Source organism: Martes martes (assembly GCF_963455335.1).
Source record: "Martes martes genome assembly, chromosome: 5".
Taxonomy (NCBI): domain Eukaryota; kingdom Metazoa; phylum Chordata; class Mammalia; order Carnivora; family Mustelidae; genus Martes; species Martes martes.
The window spans coordinates 93,701,412-93,719,752 of NC_137892.1; the positions used below are offsets into that span (position 1 = coordinate 93,701,412).

The following is an 18,341-nucleotide window of genomic DNA, read 5'->3' on the forward strand; positions in this document are numbered from 1 at the left end:
GCATACCCTAGTGAATTTTCAAATCCCAATTCTGTATGTACTAATCATGCTGTTCTCGTTTGCTTAAAAACCTTACTTCTAGGGGCACCTGGCTGGCTCAGAAGGAGGAGCACGCAACTCCTTTTTTTTTTTTTAATTTATTTATTTGTTAGAGAGAGAGAGTGAGCGAGCACAGGCAGACAGAGTGGTAGGCAGAGGCAGAGGGAGAAGCAGGCTCCCCACCGAGCAAGGAGCCCGATGTGGGGCTCAATCCCAGGACGCTGAGATCATGACCTGAGCCGAAGGCAGCTGCTTAACCAACTGAGCCACCCAGGCGTCCCAGGAGCACACAACTCTTGATCTTGGGGTCATGAGTTCCAGCCCCACGGGTGGGGGTGGGTTTCAAGATTACCTAAAAAAAAAACAAAACCTTTAAAAAGTAAAAAGGGGCACCTGGGTAGCTTAGCCATTGCGTCTGCCTTCGGCTCAGGTCATGATCCCAGGGGCCTGGAATTGGGCCCTGCGTCGGGCCTGCTCAGCAGGAAGCCTGTTTCTCCCTCTCCCACTCCCCGTTTGTGTTCCCTCCCTAGTTTTGTCTCTCCCTGTCACATAAGTAAATAAAATCTTAAAAACAAATTTTTTTTAAAGTAAATAATAAAAATAGGGGCGCCTGGGTGGCTCAGTGGGTTAAAACCTCTGTCTTCGGCTCAGGTCGTGATCTCAGGGTCCTGGAATTGAGCCCCTCATCAGGCTCTCTGCTCTGCAGGGAGCCTGCTTCCTCCTCCCTCTGCCTGCCTCTCTGCCTACTTGTGATCTCTGTCAAAAAAAAATCTTAAAAAAAAGTAAATAACAAAAATAAATTAAAAACCTTACTACTAGAAACTGAAAACTCAAAAGTGAAAATTCCCAATTACGAGTTTGGTAATAAAAAAATTTTTACAGGGGCAGCTGGGTGGCTCAGTCAGTTAAGCATCTGCCTTCAGCTCAGGTTATGATCTCACGGTCCTGGGATTGAGCCCCTATCAGGCTCAGCAGGGAGCTCAGCCTGCTTCTCCTGTGCCTGCTGCTCCCCTTGCTTGTGCTTTCTGTCTCTCTGTCAAATAAATAAATAAAATATTTTTAAAAATTTTTTAAAAAATAAAAAATAATTTTTCATAAATAAAAATTAAAATGAATACCTTTATAAATACCTTCTAATTTCACATGTATGAATATTAATAATTGTTTCATTACTCCATATTTGCACGGGTGTAAAAATTAAGATACTTGACAAAATAGCCCTTATAAGTTAGCATATGCAGACTTAACATTAGACAGTTCAGTTTCTTTCATTTTATTTTTAAGATGGCTCCATTTCTCAGGACAGAGTAACACAAATACAAGTTGCAGCCCTTGGGGCTGGATGAGACTGTGTTCATGTGTTCTCCTAAAAGCAGCAGCTCAGCTCCCAAAAGAGAAATTACAAACCTTAGAAGTTAGAGAAAGGTGGAGACTAGAGATTCTAATTATACAAGAAAAGTCAATTAATGACAATGGAGGTCTATTCTTCACAACAGTATTAAGACAAACTCAACACTTTTAAATCAGGGAACCTGCCATTCCATTCCTAATTAAATGATTTTACAACCCCTATCAAGTACAAGAATTACATAAAGGTGTAAAGCCTTCTGCCTCCTTAGAGACACTGCAGCATCGAAGAGAAGGTGCTTTTTGGTAAGCTTCTCCTGCTGAGTGCTGCAAGCTTCATGGTACTTCAGAGCCCCAGTAATTAAGGAGTTCATGACAAAAGATAAAAGTGAAAAAGTAGACACAGAGATCTGTGAAAACTTCGCCCATTTTGCTATAGGTATCCATCGATCGATTTATCACTTCAGCAGGAATTCCAGATAATAGAAGGGCAGCTGTTAGTACAGTTGTCTTTATCTTCTTTTCACCCTGTATACAGAAAGACTTTGATAAATCTTACAGCTTTCAGAAGACTACTTAAGCTCTACACAAACATTATCAGTGCTGTTATTTTTGCCTGATTCAAACCTGTTAATGAGGTTTCAAAAACATCAATCAGTAATATATCAACATCTACTAAGCATATAATATGTAAAGCAGCAAACTGCTAGCCAGTAGGAGAAAGACACAATTCAAGTTATCAAAAGTGAAAAAAAAAAAGTCTTATCTTGGAAGGAAGGCAAGACAAATAACAATTTAAGATATATAAAACAGTACAAGACAAAAACAGAAAAAACACTAATACACGGGACATAAATAACTGTTAAATGAAGGACATGAATAATGTATGGCATAGTGGCTCAAAGAAGATAGAAAATTACTCCAGGGTTAGGTGTATAAAGAAAGCCCAGGGAAGGATTTCAAAGGGAAGTAAAATCAAAAACAGACCTTCAGGAATGACTAAGATTTAGATGGACAAAAATGAGAGGAGAAATCTTATTGGAGGTACATCTTAGACAACAAAAGTAGAAGGGTAATAGCCATACTTTAGTTATTTGTGACAGAATCATAGGAACATTCTGTAGAGCTCTAATGGTCATGCAAAGGAATTCACACTTGTTACACATGTAGTAGGATATCAATGAACACCTATTTCCTTTTTTTTTTTTTTTAAGATTTTATTTATTTATTTGACAGAGAGAGACAGTGGGAGAGGGAACACAAGCAGGGGGAGTATGAGAGGGAGAAGCAGGCTCCCCACTGAGCAGGGAGTCTGATGCGGGGCTCAGCTGGGATTATGACCTGAGCCGAAGGCAGACACTTAACTGACTGAGCCACCCAAGCACCTGGAACACGTATTCCCTGATGAAATTTTCTTGGCTAATTTTTAAAGACATTTAAGGCTGAATTTTCATTTACTTAGTCGATTTGGTATCACCAAATCCAGTCACATGATTAAAAACCTTTTTAAAGATTTTTTTTTTTTTTTTTTTTTTGAGGGAGCACGAACAAGGAGAGGCAGAGGGAGAAGCAGACTATCCACACAGCAGGGAGCCCAACACAGGGCTGAAACACAGGACCCAGGGATCATGGCCTGAGCCAAAAGCAGCTGAGTCAACCAGGCACCCCAAAAACTTTTTGAATATAAAAAGGTATTGTTACCCAAGAGGAATCAAAGTCTATGTACACAAAAAGATTCATACAAATTCTCAGCTGCTTTAGACATAATAACCAATAGCTGGAAACAACCCTAGACAGATGTCCCTGGACAGGAGATCAGATAAACAAATGGATAGTCACACAATGGAATATTTGTCAGAAAAAACAAAGGCGGGGTGGGGGGGTGGTGAGGCCCAATATACTCAACAACATGGATGAATCTCAAAATTATGGAGAATAAAAGAAGCCTTGTACAAAAAAGTATGTATAGGAATGATCTCACATATATAAAGGGGCACCTGCCTGGCTCAGTCAGTAGAGCATGCAATTCTTGATCCCGGGATTGTGAGTTCAAGCTCCACCACACTGGGTAGAGAGACTACTTAATATCTTTTTTGTTTATTTAAAGATTTTATTTATTTATTTGAGAGAGAGAGATCACAAGTAGGCAGAGAGGCAGGCAGAGAGTGACAGAAGCAGGCTCCCCACTGAGCAGAGAGCCCGATGCAGGGCTCAATCCCAGGACCCTGAGATTACTACCTAAGCCGAAGGCAGAGGCTTAACCCACCCAGGGGCCACCCAGGTGCCCCAAGATTACTTAATACCTTAAAAAAAAAAAAAAAAAAGGAAGAGGTACTGAAACAGGCAAAAACTAATCTACAGTGGGAAAAAGGAAATCAGATCCTCAGTCTGTAGGGGCTGAAGCTGACTGGAAAGGGGCATGGTGGAATGTCCCCACAGTTACATTCTAAACCTTGAAAGCATTTGGGTTTCACAGGGTGGAAAAGTCATTAAATGGTATACTAAAAAGACTTGAACATTTCACTGTAAAAAAATTTTACTTTAAGGAAAAGAAGAACCATAAACCACCACTGAATTGTAGTTAATGACATGTAGGCCAAAATGTGTAGGGGTAAAGTATACTGATGTCTACATCTACAACATACTCTGAAATACACCAAGAAATAAAAATATGAAAAACAAATAAAATGCACTGAGAATGGATAAATTGGATAGATACATGATAATATAACAAAATGTTAATATAGAATTTAAATCATAAGTGTAAACGGTAGTTCACTGACAATTCTTTAAACATTTCTGTGAGTTTAAAAACTGTCCTAAGGCAGGACGCCTGGGTGGCTCAGTGGGTTAAGCCTCTGCCTTCGGCTCAGGTCATGATCCCAGGGTCCTGGGATTGAGCCCCACATTGGGCTCTCTGCTCAGCGGGGAGTTTGCTTCCCCCTCCCCCTCTGCCTGCCTCTCTGCCTACTTGTGATCTCTCTGTCAAATAAATAAATAAAATCTTTAAAAAATAATAAAAATAAAAACTGTCATAAGGGGCATCTGGCTGGCTCCTTTGGTGGAGCATGCAACTCTTGATCTCAGGGTTCTGAGTTCAAGTCCCATGTTGGATGTGGAGATTACTTAAAAAAAAAGTCCTGGGGCACCTGAGTAGCTCAGTCAGTTGAGCACCTGACTCTTGATTTCAGCTTAGGTTGTGATCTCATGGTCCTGGGATGGAGTACTCAGTGGAAATGAGCTCTGTGCTCAGTGGGAAGTCTGATTTGGATTCTCTCTCTCCCTCTACCCTCCCCTCCCCACCCACTGCACACAAGCTCTCTCTCAAATAAAAAAAATAAATCTTAAAAAATAAAAAATAAGGGGCGCCTGGGTGGCTCAGTAGCTTAAGCATCTGTCTTCGGCTCAGACTATGATTCGAGTCCTAGGATGGAGCCCGGAATCGGGCTCCCTGCTCAGCGGGGAGCCTGCTTCTCCTTCTCCCTCTCCCTGCCTCTCTGCCTCTCTGCCTACTTGTGTTCTCTTTCTCTCTCTGTCAAATAAATAAAAGTAAAATAAATCTTAAAAAAAAAGTTACAACAAAATGTTTGGTTGAGAAAAAAGTATACAGTAGTTTCCCTTCCTTTTCTCTCCCCCATTTACCTAGTAACCCATACACACTCCTAGCACAAATAACTACTATTAATAGTTTCATGCAATATTCTTTGAGTATATGAGGTGCCTGGCTGGCTCAGTCAATGGTGTGTGACTCTTGACCTCAGGGTTGTAGAGGTTTTTTTTTCCCTTTCCTATCTTTTTTTTTTTTTTTTAAAGTAGGCTCCATGCCCAGTGTGGAGCCCAGCATGGGGGTCAAACACACGACCATGAGAGAAAAACCTGAGCTGAGGGGCACCTGGGTGGTTCAGCCAGTTAAATGGCTTCCTTCAGCTCAGGTTATGATCTCAGGCTCCTTGCTCAGTGGGGATGCTGCTTCTCCCTCTTCCTAACCCAAAACTCCACATGTGCTCTCTCTCTCAAATAAATAAATAAATCTTAAAAAAATTCTTCCAAAGTTTCTTCACACATATACAAGAAAATCAAGTATCCATTATTTTCTTCCTCTTTTTTTTTTTTTTTAAAGATTTTATCCATTTATTTGAGAGAGAGAGAAAGCACGAGCAGGAGGGGGAGAGGGAGATAGAGAATCTAAAGCAGACTCCATGCTGAGTGTGGTGCCTGACACAGGGCTTGATCCCAGGACCTTGCTGTCATGACCTGAGCTGAAATCAAGTCAGGTGCTTAACCAACTGCGCCACCCTGGCTCCCCTATTTTCCTCCTTTTTATGAAAAAAGTAGCATACCATAGATCGTATTCTGCATTTTGCTTTCTTCTCTTAATATTTCTGGGCAAACTCACCATTATCCAGATATCAGAGCTTCATCATTCTCAATGGATATGCCATAATTTAATGAGTCATTTATTAGTAGACATCTTCGCTGTTTCTAAACTTCGCTATTGCAAAACTATAATCAATCTTTTAATAAATATACACATATATCATCCAAAAAAAGTTAAATAAATTTACAAATAAAATTACATTCCTTTCTGTATTATATATATAACCTATTTAACTCTTCATGAATGTAAATGTTTCAAATCCATTGAAAACACACATGAGGTCTTTCAGTGCATTACAAATGACTAAGCAAAAGACCAAGTAGCTGTTTTTCAGTAAAAAACTCACACAAGAGGTACCTGGGTTAAGTGTCTGTCTTCAGTTCAGGTCATTATCCCAGATTCCTGGGATTGTGCCCCACATTGGGGTCCCTGCTCAGTGGAGACCCTGCTTCTCCTTCTCTCTCTGCCCCTCCCCTCCTTGCTTGTGCTCTCTGTCTGGCTCTCACTCTATCTCAAATAAATAAGTAAAATCTTAAAAAAACAAAAACAAAACAAAAAACCTCACACAAAACTCAATTACTTCAGTGAGGTTACTTTCTACGCCAGCCAAGTCCCATAAAACTGTGTATACATTTGTAGTTAAGCAGCCTAGGTAAACACGGACACTCTCCATGTTTCTGTTTTGCAATTTTGGCCAAATATTTCTTGGAAATACCAGGGCCTTGACATTAAAGATACAGTGCATTGTTTTTAGGCATCCAGTAAAGAGCACAGTAAGATAAATGAACCCATTTTAAAATTAATTTCCTTTATTACAGATAAAATGTATTACTAAATTCACTAAATAATTAAACTGAACATTTTCTCAGAAAAGTATTATTCAAACTCTGTGGTTAAGTTTTCCCCCCAATCCATGATGGACCAACATTTTTGTGAAACATGAAAAAAAAGTTATAGCAATGTCAAATTGCCAAAAAGTTTCTATCACTCACTTTCTGAACTTAACTGTTACAAAAAGAAATAGTTTTAAGATCAGCAGTGGTTGGCCAATGACACTTCTAGTAGCACTGATTCAGACCATGAGTATGACTATTTTTTTTTAAGATCTTAAAATCATCTAGTCATCAATCAATCTAAATACATCACCATAATTTAGAAAAAGTTTTAATTTACCTTGGGAAAATATTTGTATAGTCCCATGTACGCAAGTTGTAAAGTAAGAAACGGAGCAAATATAGACTGTGAAGACAGAAAATAAAATTATGTACTTTCAACATCATCATTCAAATCAAATCAACAGCAGCTATAAAATTCTAAGCAAAAAAACTGTAAAAAAAATACACATATATTTAATTGTAGTGGCTGAAAGCAGTCTTGTTTCTGCACAAGGGTGAAAAAAATAAAGGGATTGGATCTCCTTATCATAAAATATGTCTCTCAAGTCAAGTCACATTCTGTCGATGTCCCCCAAAATGTCTACTCTCACAAAAACTTATTCTTTAAAGGATTTAAAATATTCAGCGGTGACAGATGTATAAAACATTATGCAGTAACATCTCTCTCATCTAGAAGTAATCAACCAACAATTTCAAAGCACACATAAAAGGCCCAGTACGCAATAGATGCCATCCACTCCCAGACACTGGGACAAGAAATTATCTCATTAGCTACACCACTGGCACCCAAATGACAAGCTATTCTTACTGTAGGTAAAATGGTGTGGTTATCTTTCTTCTTGCACAATAAAATTGAAAAGACCAAAATGATAATTAATTTACATTTATTCCTAAAATTAAAAATATTATGAAGGGAGTGAAAGAGCAAACATTACCAGATGGATGTATAGTGAAAGCTGTGAGAAATAACAGCTGTAAATCTGATAGCAAAAAAACAAAAAACAAAAGAAAACAAAAAACCCCAAACAAACAAACAAACAAAAAAACCACCTCACACATAAATAGGATGTTAACTTTAAAAATCCTAAAAGCACAGAGCCCTTAAGGAAAAAAAAAAAAAAAGCAGCTACATTTCTCATTAAATGCTGAAAGCCATAATAACAATGTAATGTCAAATAAAGTCTGTACAACAGATTCTCTTTAAGAAAAAATGTGCATATGGGGCGCCTGGGTGGCTCAGTGGGTTGGAGCCTCTGCCTTCGGCTCGGGTCGTGGTCCCGGGGTCCTGGGATCGGGCCCCGCATCGGGCTCTCTGCTCGGCGGGGAGCCTGCTTCCCTTCCTCTCTCTCTGCCTGCCTCCCTGCTGACTTGTGATCTCTGTCTGTCAAATAAATAAATAAATAATCTTTAAAAAAAAAAAAGAAAAGAAAAGAAAAAATGTGCATAAAATAGATTTTAAAAAACTTTCTTGATGAATAATATAAACTTTAATTATCTTAAAAATTTGCTTTGAGCCCACTAGTTGGTAGTTATTCCTAAAATGTCTAGTGAATGGAAATACTTCTAAGAGCAAGACACTGAACTATGAACTATGCCTTTCTTTATTTCTCCTGGCAGGTGAAAGCACCAAGAATACGGGACTGCCATTATGATACTACAACATTATGAAATGCTGAAGTGCTTGCTGAATCACAGAAAAATTACACCATGTTCAGGACCACAGGAACTGCATTTTGAGGTTCAAATTATTTGAAAAATGGCAATTTATATATAGGACATGTAGATACTTTACCCTTTGATTTCGGAAAGAAATTGCCTAAGTTAAAGCCTAGCTGTCACTTAGAACTATGTGACCTTGGCAAATGATTTAACCTCTGAGTCTTCATTCCCCCATCTATAAAACACAGAATCAGAAGGATGAGGTTCAATGACTTAAAACTTGTAAAGCATCCAGAATGCTACCTAGAGTACAGAAAAAGTTAAGCAATTATTATTGGGCTCTGTATTTTACCAGAACATTTCATCTATATCTAAGGTGAACAACAGTTTATATCTCCAAAGAGCCGTATGAATCTGGTTAATAGTAATACTGGCAATCAATTCCATGGAGTAAAAGGATTCATTACATAGCCAATCTGCAGTTTCCACTCTGCTGCTTACCAAGTATTTGCAAACAAAAGCTCTGACTCCAAAGGCAAGAAGAGCACATCCCACCAATCTAAATATTCGAAAAGAGTCAAATTCTTCTGTTGTATTTCCATCTTCTTGATTGGGTTTTTCACTAATCAGCTGTTTCCGTAGCTTCATTGCTTCTTCAAATCTGGAGAGGTATTGTTCAAGGCCATGGCGAGAACCCCTCTGGATAGTGTCTGCTGTCAGGTCCCCTCTGTTCCGCTGCCGGAGCTCAAGGTTTACATCATTACTACAATCAGGTGGTTTAATGAAAGAGTCCAATTTATCTCCCAGCTGAGTCCCCTTTACCTCGGCCACACCACTTTGCTGGTCAGTCGTTCCTGTACTGATCGAATCGCCCAGCACTACTCGCTTTGAAACTGAAGGAATGGTGAGGGAGTTCAATTTGTCACTGTCCTGCTGCTTTGATTTTGTTTGACCTTCGTCTTCTGAGAAAAGAAATTTAGAAGTCTTATGTAGTATATACTGGCAAACACCTTTCATATTAAAAAATATGCTGCTACTGCTAGAACTCTGCAGTCTCTGAATCTAAATACTGATTCTGCATAAAACATAAACTGGTTCCTTCCTCTCCACCCTTAGGATATATACCACCCCAAAAGAGTATTCTTGCAGAGGATGCAACCCAAGCTTTGGGAGTAGGAAGATAAGACTAGGCAACCAAGTGGGAAAGATGATCATGGATGGAGCAAGCTATAAAGACGAGGTTTTCATAGATTATATATCCCAGAAGAATGACAACATTGTCTGCTCTAATTTATTTGATTAAAAATATAAAATCATTAAAGCTTTTTAAAAACCTGTATTTTAATACTACACTTCTGAATCCAGAGTCCTGCCAGCATAGGGTGTGGCATATCCTACAGTAAAGCTACTGTTTACGTAATCCTTCTACTGTAGTGAGGGAGCCATTAGTAGGTAACTAAGCAGTTTGAAGATGCTGTTCTGCTTTAAAAGCAAAACAAAACTTTTAGTAACAGAATTTTCAAAGCAAAAGAACAAAATACAGAATATAGCTTGAGAAGGACAATAAATGTCTTCGGAAATAATATCCTGCTGATGATCATTAAAAGGAAAAATGCGTCTTCTAACTATTGCTCTAGAAGAATTTGAAAGAGTGCTTCTTACCTTTCCTGGTAACTTGTGAACTATCCAAAAGTTCAGGGCTGTCTAGCCCACAGAAATCACAAAGCTTTAAGTAGCTTGCAAACACTGAATAAAAGTCAATCACTAAAAGCAATCAATGGAAACTTAGAGAACACTAGCACATACTCAGTGCTCAATAAATATTCACATGAATACTCATTGAATTGTACATGCACTGGGCGAGAAATGAGGAACTCTCTTTAGGGTTAAATGCGGTTCCTGACATCAATCGCATCAATCTCAGCACACTACGAGAGAAGACCTCAGGGGGGCACGACCCACTTGCTGGGGGGTACAAAGAACGGTCACCCAGTTTTATCCTCCAGTTGTAGAAAGCCTGTAGGTGACAGTGTTGAGGGCACTGCACACAGACACCAGATATGACCGTAAGAGTCCCATTTCCACGTAGGAAGGACTAGGGAGCAGTTCAGTAAACACAAGCTCCGGAGGGCCGACAGAGTAACGGCGAAAGGCAAAAGAAGGTAGACAGACGCTAGGAAAGGCACTGGAAGGGAAAGCATTTGGAACGGAAATAAAGGAAAGTCATTTTCCTGAGGAGCACTATAGTCAGAGCAATCTGACGGGATAAAAGGTGCGCCCTGCAAGAGAGGGGAGGGCGTGAGGAACGAAAAAGGGTCTCTCTCGCATAACTGGGCACAGGGCACCATGGCATAGGAGCCAAGGCTTCGCAGCCTGCGGCGGAGATGGGGGACAATCCGAGAGCGAAGCCCACGGAAAATTGAGAGGGACTAGAAAGGTCCGGGGGTTAATTAAGTGAGAACTTGGGACATCACCTAAGAAACGGAGACAAGAGGGGAGGTCAGAGAGCAGAGCTTTTTCAAAAGGCCAGCGGGGCGTTACAGGGAAAGCAAGAACGATCCCGAAGACTCAGAGCCGTGGGTGGGAGAGTGAGGGAAGACAGGAGGCTCTCACCCGCGCCACTCCCGGGCCTGTGAAAGCCCATGATCCGGTTGATGCGCTGTTCGGAGTTCATAAGCAGCTTCCTCCGCCGCAGCTCGGCCCGACGCTGGGAAGCCGACAGGCCTGAGTTCGCCGGAGCCCCTGGCCGGTCGCCGCTGTCAGACGCGACGGTCACCGGCTCCATCTCCCCCACCAACACCAGGGAATGCTAAAGGTGGTGAAAGAGGTAGCAACTCCGGCGCAGACGACTTAAGGCCAGGCCGCAGGGCGCGAGCCCACCCCCTGCCGTAGGCCCGCCCCCACAGCGCCGAGCCTGGGAGGCGGGCTAAGCACGCGCGCTGCCGGACCGGACAAAGCGCGGGGCTTGCGCCGCCATTTTGAATGAGGGCTGAGTCGACAGCCCCAGTCCCTTCTGCCTGGGTTGGCCCTCGTTGCTCCTCTACCCCCGCCCCCCGCCACTGGGCTTCTCTGAAGTTCACTCGGAATGTGAAGAAAACCCGCCTCCATGATGACGAGAGAGAAAGGAACGTGGGCGAGGCATAAACTCACCTGAGGTTGGTGCCCAAAAGCAAAATGGAGGCTGCTGCGGCAGGCACTCGTTTCTAGTGACCTTCTGCGACCTCGCTTGTAAATTACGGAAATACGTAACCTGGGAGCGACGTTTTAGAGAGAGTTGCGTTTAGGGTGTCTTTTGCGCTCTTTTCCCTTTCTCCTCAGTTGCTTTTCTCCCAAACACGCACCTGGCGCGTTTCGGACCTTCTCTCCCTCCCACCCACCCACCCTTAGAGGAGCAGAGAGAGGAGCCGTGGGAGAAGCAGGTTCGGGTAGCGTGAATGCAGGACTTGATCCCAGGACCTAGGGTCGTGAGCTCACCCGAGGGCTGATGCTTTACCATCTGAGCCATCAAGGCACCCTGTTAAAGGCCTCCTTTGCGTCTTTGTTCACGGCTTTCCCAGTAAAGACGTCCCTGTCCATTCTGCGTAAATCACCACCCTTTTCAAGACTCCATACTCTCTAATCTGACTTATTTTTCTTATCCGACTCGTAAGCTAAATGTACTTATTTTATTGCCCGTTTCTCACCAGCTAGACTGTAGGCTCCATGAAGACAAGCCTTGTGTTTTGTTCGGAACTGCAACTCCTGGAACGGCGTGAGCCCTCGACAGAGCCGACCTAACTATAACGCCGTGTTGAAAATCACGATAGTATTAGGAAATGTTTTAATTTTAATTTCTTTTAAAGTCAGAAGAAAAGTATAATGATAATAACATAGAACAATGAATCTAGCATGGATTATAGTTATCCTTATAACAACAGTCATAAAGTAGAATTTGAGAATGCCTTTATGAGGGCACCTGGGTGGCTCAGTTCAGCCACTGACTCTTGATCTCAGCTCAGGTCTTGAGCTCAGGGTCCTGAGTTCAGGTTCCTAGTTAAGCTGGCACGTGGCCTAGAGCATTCTTAAGGGGGGGGGGAGCCTTTATGGAGGAAGCAAATTGTGTAGGGTACATAAAGGATAGTTACTAATCATAAAGACTAAGTGAATGAATAAAAGAATGAAGGAATTCAGTCATCCTTTAACCCTTGGTAAGAGGGCTCTGTGGCCACTTGACAGGCTGCAGAGGGTGAAGCAATCTAGTGGGTCCCCTGAAATGAAGCCTACAATCGAGAAACAGGTGAAACCTGGTCAAAACAGAAGGTAATAAACTACTATATTTAACTGTTAGTTTGAGGAAAAAAGTGTAAAAAACAATCCAACAAAAATTTATCTTTTGGATTCAAAAACAAGAAGAGCCAAGGTATGTACACCAACTTTCTCCCTTGATTGGGTAAAAGCTAAATCCCAAGAACATATCCTACTTAATTATAAAGCATTAGAAAATGTTGCCCTGTGTGTACAGACCTACATCTCTGTCTTAAAAAAAAAACTTCTAAAACTGAAATAATTGTTAAGTATAATAAATGTGCAGAACTTAATGACATATAATCCTGATGAACCAAAACCAAATACAATTCCAGGATAAACAATTATTTTTTTCGTTTAAGGGAGCCTATAGAAGCCAAATTTAAATTTTGTCTGCTTAGATGCATGATAGCTCCTTTAGTTTGATAAGAATTAAAAGTGTGAAGATTTCATGTTATATGCTTACGTATCTCTGGGGAACCATTTCCCTGTGGGGTTTCTGTATTTTATTGGTTAAACTTCCTAATACTTCTCAATGGTATGATTCCTTGATAAATAATGTGCATACTTAAGATTATTATATTAATTTCTATCTCCCTCACTATGGACTTTACGAAGGCAAACCCACTCATTTTTTAAAAATTTACCAGTTTGCCCCAAATCTAGCACTGACAGCACTAGTTTCAACTTTAGTAAATAGTTGCAGAAATTTTTCTTTTATTTTTAAAGATTTCATTTATTTGAGAGACAGCACGAGCAGCGGGAGGAGCAGACTGAGGGAGACAAGCAGACTCTGCGCTGAGAAGATGTAGGCCTTAATTCCATGACCCTGAGATCATGACCTGAGCCAAAACCAAGAGTCAGTCACTTAACGAACTGAGCCACCCAGGTGCTCCTCTTTTAGTTTTAATTTTTGTTTTAAGTAGGCTCCACACCCAGCTTGGAGCCCAAAGCAGAACTTGAATTCACAACCCTGAGATCAAGACCTGAACTGAAATCAAGAGTCAGATGTTTAGGGGCACCTGGGTGACTCAGTGGGTTGAGCCTCTGCCTTCGGCAAGGGTCATGATCTCAGGGTCCTGGGATGGAACCCCGCGTCGGGCTCTCTGCTCAGTGGGAGCCCTGCTTCCCTCTCCTGCTCTGCCTGCTTGTGAGATCTCTCTAATAAAAAAATCGTTTAAAAAAAAAAAACAAAAACAGATGCCTAACCAGCTGAGCCACTAGGGTGCCCCAAAGAAAACTTTTAGAGGAAGTGTAAAAATATGGCATTTTCAATTAGTCTCGTGTATAATTTTTTAAATTTTTAAAAATATTTATTCATTTGAGAGAAGAGAAAGGGGGAGAGAGCACAAGCTGGAAAAGAGGCAGAGGGGGAGGGAGAAGCAGACGCCCTGCTGAGCAGGGACACCCCCCTACCCCATGTGGGACTCAATCCCAGCATCTGGAGATCATGACCTGAGCTGAAGGCAGACGCTTAACTAACTAGGCCACCCAGGCGCCACTCCCCCTTTTTTAAAAAAAGATTTTTATTAGTCATTTATTTATTTATGAGTGAGAACGAGAGAGAGAGAGGCCAGAAGAGAAGTAGGCTCCCCAGGGAGCAGGGACCCCAAAAGCGGGACTTGATCCCAGGAGCCCGGGATCATGACCTGAGTCAAAGGCAGATGCTTAACCAAATGAGCCACCCAGGGACCCCCAGAAGCTAATTTTTAAAAATATTTTATTTATTTATTTGACAAAGAGAGGGAGTGAGAGTAGGAACACAAGCCACCCAGGCACCCCCAAAAGCATATTTTTTAAAGAAAATAGCTTTATATGTGAATCATATCTCACTTAAAAAAATAAATGGCTGAGACTTCCATAATCCAAGATACACGAGGATTTTCAGATTAAAATGTGCTCTGAGGGGCGCCTGGGTGGCTCAGTGGGTTAAGCCTCTGCCGTCAGCTCGGGTTGTGACCCCAGGGTCCTGGGATGGAGCCCCACATAAGGCTCTGTGCTCAGCAGGGAGCCTGCTTCCTCCTCTCTCTCTGCCTGCCTTTCTGCCTACTTATGATCTCTGTCAAATAAATAAATAAAATCCTTAAAAATAAAATAAAATAAAATATGCTCTGAAAAACAAGCGAGATGAACTATAAACTCAGAGTAGCCAAACTATAGAATATTAAGGATAATAGAAAAACCTTGAAAGCTAACAGATTTACCTTCAAAGTAACAATTAGGATGACAGTAAGCATCTTATCAATAACCAAACGGTCCAGAAGACAATGGAGTACTATCTTAAACATAACAAGATTATAAAAAAAAACCCAAAAAACAAAAACCTCTTTCAACCTAGAATTTTAAACCCAGCAATCATTGAGGAATGAGCATCAAGAATTTAGTTTATGACCTCCCAGACACCAGCTTAGATTCAAAGTGCTTTCAGCCAAAGCCTTCCATTGACTTAACGCAGGTATACAACATGGCACAATTCAGTGACTGGCAGGTTATCCCTACCCCTTTAAATAACAGGTCAGTATATGTAAGCTCTTTCAATAACTTTATTGAATAGCCAAATTGATAAGTTAGCACAGTTCAAACGATTATTTGCATGGGTTACAAATGACTTTTTTTTACAGGAATAAAACAGTGAAAATTACAAACTGTAAAAAGGAAGACAAATCTTGTCTCTAATATTTAAGAGAAGCAAGATTTAACACAGCACATTGAAGATCAATACATATTTGAATTTGAGAACAAGAATTTAATGTTACAATATTATACACTACTTTACAAAATTAAAATTTCTATATAAGGATTATATTTGAAATAGTTAACAAAATCTTGAAATCACATTTGATGGTCCCCTAGATAATAGCTGTTATGCATCTTTGATTAGAAGAAATAAATTTTTTGTTCTAATTATCGTAAAATAGTCTGTTAGACTTAATACATTAAATTAAAAAAATGAAGTATATGCAAACTAAAATGGTATACAGCTTGAGTGAATATTAATGTCAGATGTACAGAAATGTTATTTTAAAAATCCTAGAAATTAGAAAAATAGAGTACTTTTTATGGTAGAATTGCCATGCTCAGATTTAAATACCAAGATTGCCCTTGTCTGTTACTTTAGTAGTTGTAGATCTGTAGAAAATTTAAGGATCGTTCATAATTTACAACTACAATAAAAAAAATATGGCATAGTGTAAATATTAGTTGCTTTACATCAAAAAGTAATACAAGATGAGATAGCAGGTAGTGCCCTACAGCAAAAAAAAAAAAAAAAAAACCTAAACTAAACACATTCAGTATTGCAAAAAATAATTGCTTAATATCATTATCTCCAAAAGGTTCATTCATTCCCTCATTACCCAGAGAACAAATATTATGAATCTTAACTAAAGTTGTTTTTTATGACCTGCCTATTATAAAATTATTCTGGATTGCACATGTTACACACTATCTAAAATAATTTTTAAGGTGAAATTTTAAAAGTAAATTTGTGAAATATACTAACAAAGCATGTGGCAATAACAAGAGTCATATCCACTTAGGGATGAAGTGAGGCACAAGGAAGATTACTGTCCCTAGAAGCACAAACTCTTCCCTCTGGAAGGTTCTTCACTACTATTAAGAAAGGACCTACAAGTATCAACATTGACAGTTCACATTAAGAAGAGAATTTTAGTTGTTTCAAGAAACATCAGTGCACAAGGATGACTCTGTTTCTTTAAAAGAGAGCAAGATACAAATTTTTTTTAATTTGCTACAACTTGAAAATAGCTTCCTAATAATAATGAAGCAGATTTCAAGAAAATTTCCAGTTAATGTGCCACTCGCATCCTGAAGATAAACCTTAACACTGCTTAAGGGAGATGATATTCCTATAAAATCCAAGCAATTAGTCTGACCCAGCAGGCAAGCAGTAGTATATATTCTAATGGGACCTGCTTCTTCCCTATCCCCAAACAACTCAGTTAAAGTCAGCTCATACTGACGTAAACCTGGAAGTTACTATTTCATTGGTGATCATTTAAGACCAAGATTGTAAACACATTTTTCTAACCCATTAAAACAAAGAAACAAAAATATTTTCATCAAGTATTACACACGAACAACTTTTATGTTAAGAAGTTCATACAAGACAAGGTGAATCTGTGAAAAATGGGCCAAGCTCTTTAAAGATATCCTATCACAGCACTTTAAATATATAAATGTATAATTTACCTATTTGTAAACAAAATCCACTCAATGGTTTTGACTATAATATTTCTCTGGCTCAATCAAAAAAGCAGTCTCTTGAGCATGTTCAGAAATCAAGCTTCTACCATAACTTCAATATATTGGATTTGTCTAATCTTAATATCCACCAAATCAAACAGCAGCATTCATGCTTTAATAAGTTTTAATACCCAAAAATAAATATCTAATGAGCGGCTTCCAATTATTAAACTTTTTGGAAAAATGCATTTGAGACAGAATTTTAAAAACCTTTAATTTCTTTAATTCAATTCACCAATATAACACTTTTATTATACATCACAGAGCAGAAATGAACCAAACAAAGCCCGCTTCAAGGATCAAGATAACCAAAGTTTCTTATCCCCTATTACCATTGCCAGTCTCAATGTATTTATGAAGGCAGCTGATTCTTTTCACTGCAGAATATGATACTGGCTCCAACCAAGTCTTCTGCAGTCAAATCAGAAAACCACTTAATTAGTTTTCACTTCAAATCAAAGTGACTCTGTTCTTCAAGTATAGAGAATACTGACAGATTTTAAAGCTCGACTGTATTATTTCATGTTCTTCTCAAACTAGACTAGAGTTAGTTTACTCCGGTTTTAGTTAACATGATGATCCTCTTTCTTCCTTGAAAAAAAAAAAAGAACAGGTATGGGGGATGGGGTCTAGCTTTTCTACATATATTTACTTCTGAAATTTTTTTGATCTTAAAAAGATCATTATCAATGGACTTGTAACATCCCTGCGACACTCAGTCTCGTGAGGTTGTAAATGTAGCAGCCAAAATTTCAGGAAAAAAGGAGAAATATACATTTGAAACACAGAAGTCTTTATTTTACAAAATTTACTTTGCCTCTGCAATATTGTCTCATCCTATTTCAATCCATAACTCAAACATTATTGGCAGCAAAGGAAAAAAAAGTATCCAGTCAAATGTATGTAGATATATTTTGATTTGAAAAATACAGTATTTCAGAGTTTCATGTTTGATTCTCTGCTGTGGTCCTTTATTTGCTATAGTTTGTTGAAATCACAGTGAGAACATATAATCATCCCATTAGTCCACAAACCTAATAGAAAAGGAAAGTATTACACATTCTCAGGTGTTCTGCATTATCATGACTTTAAGTCAAATATCTTCATGTGTTCATTTGTTCACTTGTTGTTGTATATGCAAGAGGAATTCATAATATGATAATGCAGATTCTGTTCTGTCTTCTACCATGTTTTGAAGGAAGTTTGCTTTCATTGGACTCTCATCCCTGAGGAATAAAAGACAAAAATATATACATTAGATACAATGTAATAGTAAAATAAAGTGGATTTGTCATGAGGCTTTTAACATACTCTTTACTAATAACTGGATATAAAGAATAAATGAGTAATATTTATTGAAAATCCTTTTTTTTTTTTCCTGAAGGGTTGGCCTAAGCATTAGGTGACATATGACTCAAAACAGGTCCTTGTAAAGCTGAACAAATTATTTCACTATTAGCAAATGAAAAATT

General features: G+C 39.4%; 2 protein-coding genes across 5 annotated transcripts in view; both read right to left on the bottom strand.

Annotated features, from left to right (window-relative positions):
• Nucleotides 1-1,264: 1,264 nt before the first annotated feature.
• Nucleotides 1,265-11,402, bottom strand: CAMLG (calcium modulating ligand). 2 transcript variants are annotated; one of them, XM_080803598.1, is made up of 5 exons: nt 10,933-11,226; nt 9,142-9,281; nt 8,821-9,063; nt 6,938-7,003; nt 1,265-1,914 (listed from the first exon to the last, which is right to left on the bottom strand). In XM_080803598.1, exons 1-5 carry the CDS (start codon nt 11,102-11,104, stop codon nt 1,723-1,725), a joined length of 813 nt encoding a protein of 270 aa, XP_080659724.1. In that variant the 5' UTR covers nt 11,105-11,226; the 3' UTR covers nt 1,265-1,722. The 2 variants fall into 2 exon arrangements, with proteins under 2 accessions (XP_080659724.1, XP_080659723.1); XM_080803597.1 differs by having other exon boundaries at nt 8,821-9,281; nt 10,933-11,402.
• A 3,727-nt stretch (nt 11,403-15,129) lies between these two features.
• SEC24A (SEC24 homolog A, COPII coat complex component) overlaps nt 15,130-18,341 on the bottom strand; it is a 64,518-nt gene continuing 61,306 nt past the window's right edge. For all 3 annotated transcript variants that reach the window (XM_080803703.1, XM_080803702.1, XM_080803701.1), the window contains one exon: nt 15,130-18,095. In XM_080803703.1, coding sequence (XP_080659829.1) covers nt 17,981-18,095 — 115 coding nt within the window. In that variant the 3' untranslated portion in view covers nt 15,130-17,980. The remainder of the gene's footprint in view (nt 18,096-18,341) is intronic.

Excerpts from the sequence above, each read along its gene's own strand:
- CAMLG (XM_080803597.1), bottom strand. The coding sequence starts at position 11,104 with ATGGAGCCGGTGACCGTCGCGTCTGACAGCGGCGACCGGCCAGGGGCT. Across the intron at positions 9,282-10,932 it reads CAGGCCCGGGAGTGGCGCGG|AAGACGAAGGTCAAACAAAA; the intron begins GTGAGAGCCTCC and ends TTCTTTTCTCAG. Across the intron at positions 1,915-6,937 it reads TATACAAATATTTTCCCAAG|GGTGAAAAGAAGATAAAGAC; the intron begins GTAAATTAAAAC and ends TTCTGTATACAG.